This window comes from Microtus pennsylvanicus, chromosome 3, assembly GCF_037038515.1.
Source record: "Microtus pennsylvanicus isolate mMicPen1 chromosome 3, mMicPen1.hap1, whole genome shotgun sequence".
In the NCBI taxonomy this organism is placed as follows: Eukaryota; Metazoa; Chordata; class Mammalia; order Rodentia; family Cricetidae; genus Microtus; species Microtus pennsylvanicus.
Window position 1 is genome coordinate 100,309,282 of NC_134581.1, and position 1,868 is coordinate 100,311,149.

Genomic DNA, 1,868 nt, shown 5'->3' on the forward strand with positions numbered 1-1,868 from the left:
CTAGCATGCCTCATAAAGGCATACATTGAAAGGACCTAGTAATTACTTAGTGGATTGTAATATCTAGTTAATCTGAACCAAAGTAGGTCTTACGGTTTTCAATTAATCTGGCCTGAACCATGAAATCACACTGACTCTAGATTTTATATGTGCCACTACAGATTTTTAAATCTTTTCTCTCACATCCAAATGCCACATATTTTCCCTTTAAGACAAGTCTATACATCTTCATTTAATTGGAACCATTGCAACAGTGATGAACTTCCTCAAGGCTCCCTTGATTTCATTGTTTCTGAAACTGTAAATGAAAGGATTCAGCATTTGAGGGACCACGCTGTACATCATGGATGCTATTACATTGCTGCTGGAAGAGTTAGAAACTGAAGAACTCATGTACACACCTAAACCAGTCCCATAGAATAAAGATACCACTGAAAGATGAGACCCACAGGTGGAAAAAGCTTTATGCCTTCCACCAACTGATGGGATCTTCAGAATCGAGGACACAATTTGAAAATAAGAGAAAATAATTCCAGAGAGGGGAATAACTGAAAATATAATCGTTGCAGTATAAATTATGATTATGTTGATAAATGTATCAGAGCAGGCAAGCTTGGTGACCTGACCAAGTTCACAGAAAAAGTTGGGGATATCTTGTTCTGTGCAAAATGACAGCGGCAAAACCAGAAGTGTGTGGAGCAGTGCATTTATAGTGCTGATGACCAGGGAAAGTAAGACTAACAAGATGCATAAGAAAGGGTTCATAATAATTGTGTATCTCAGAGGTTGACAAATGGCCACATAGCGGTCATAAGCCATCACAGTGAGGAGACAACTTTCTAAAACACAAAATATCAATATAAAACACACCTGGGACAGGCAACCTACATAAGTGATGCTCTGGTCATGTGCTTGGATGTTCAACAGCAACTTTGGGACTGTCGTTGTGCTTGCACAGATATCAGTGAAAGATAGATTACACAGGAAGAAGTACATGGGAGTGTGGAGGTGGGAGTCTATGCTTACAGCCAAAATAATGAGTAGGTTTCCCATGATGGTGATGAGGTACATGAGCAGGAACACGTTGAAGATGAGAGGCTGCAGTTCAGGGACGTATGTTAGTCCCATGAGAAAGAATTCTGAAATACATGTTTGATTTGCAGGTTCCATATATATGCTGAATATTGACAAAATGTGCAATAAAAATATGAGATTAGTTTTTGAAGTGAATATCAATATAACATTAGTATGAGACAGATATAAACATAATTTTAATATTTCACTCACTATTAATGAGCTCCAAGTTCATGAAAAGTAATGTATCTTTAAATAATTTCTCCCACTGAAGTCTTGAGAGATGACTACTGGGCTAAAAGTACTTCCTTCCCTTATATAGGACTTGAGTTAGTTTTCCAGAACCATTTTATGTTCACAGTTCCCTGTGTCTTCAGCTCTGAAAACTCATGATCTCTTCTACCTTCCAAAAGGTACTCACAAGTGGCTCATGCACACTGATACAAGCACATGAAAATAAAAAAAAATACTCTTACTCAATTTTCTCCCTTTAAAGTTTTGAACTAGTATATAGAAAACAAATTTTTTTGAGCTATAAGATGAACTATAAAGATACTTATGGTTTTTTTCTAAAATCTTTCCTCATTTTTCTTATTTTACTACTAATACCTATTCTGCCTATTGCACAAGATACTTGCAAATAATGTGACAAATGACAAGACTACATTGAATATCAAAGCATGAATTCTTTCTTTCAAAACCACCCAAGCCTTCAAGAAAAATGACAGGTGATAGTGAATGTATCAAACTCAAGATTAAAAGCAATGGCCAGACATCTTGCAGAACCATCTCTG

The 1,868-nt window shown here is 36.5% G+C and overlaps 1 protein-coding gene across 1 annotated transcript; it reads right to left on the reverse strand.

Moving 5' to 3' along the window:
* Positions 1-228: 228 nt before the first annotated feature.
* Positions 229-1,188, reverse strand: LOC142846834 (olfactory receptor 7G2-like). The gene has a single exon (XM_075967622.1). It carries the CDS (start codon positions 1,168-1,170, stop codon positions 229-231), a length of 942 nt encoding a protein of 313 aa, XP_075823737.1. The 5' UTR covers positions 1,171-1,188.
* Between the last annotated feature and the right edge of the window lie 680 nt (positions 1,189-1,868).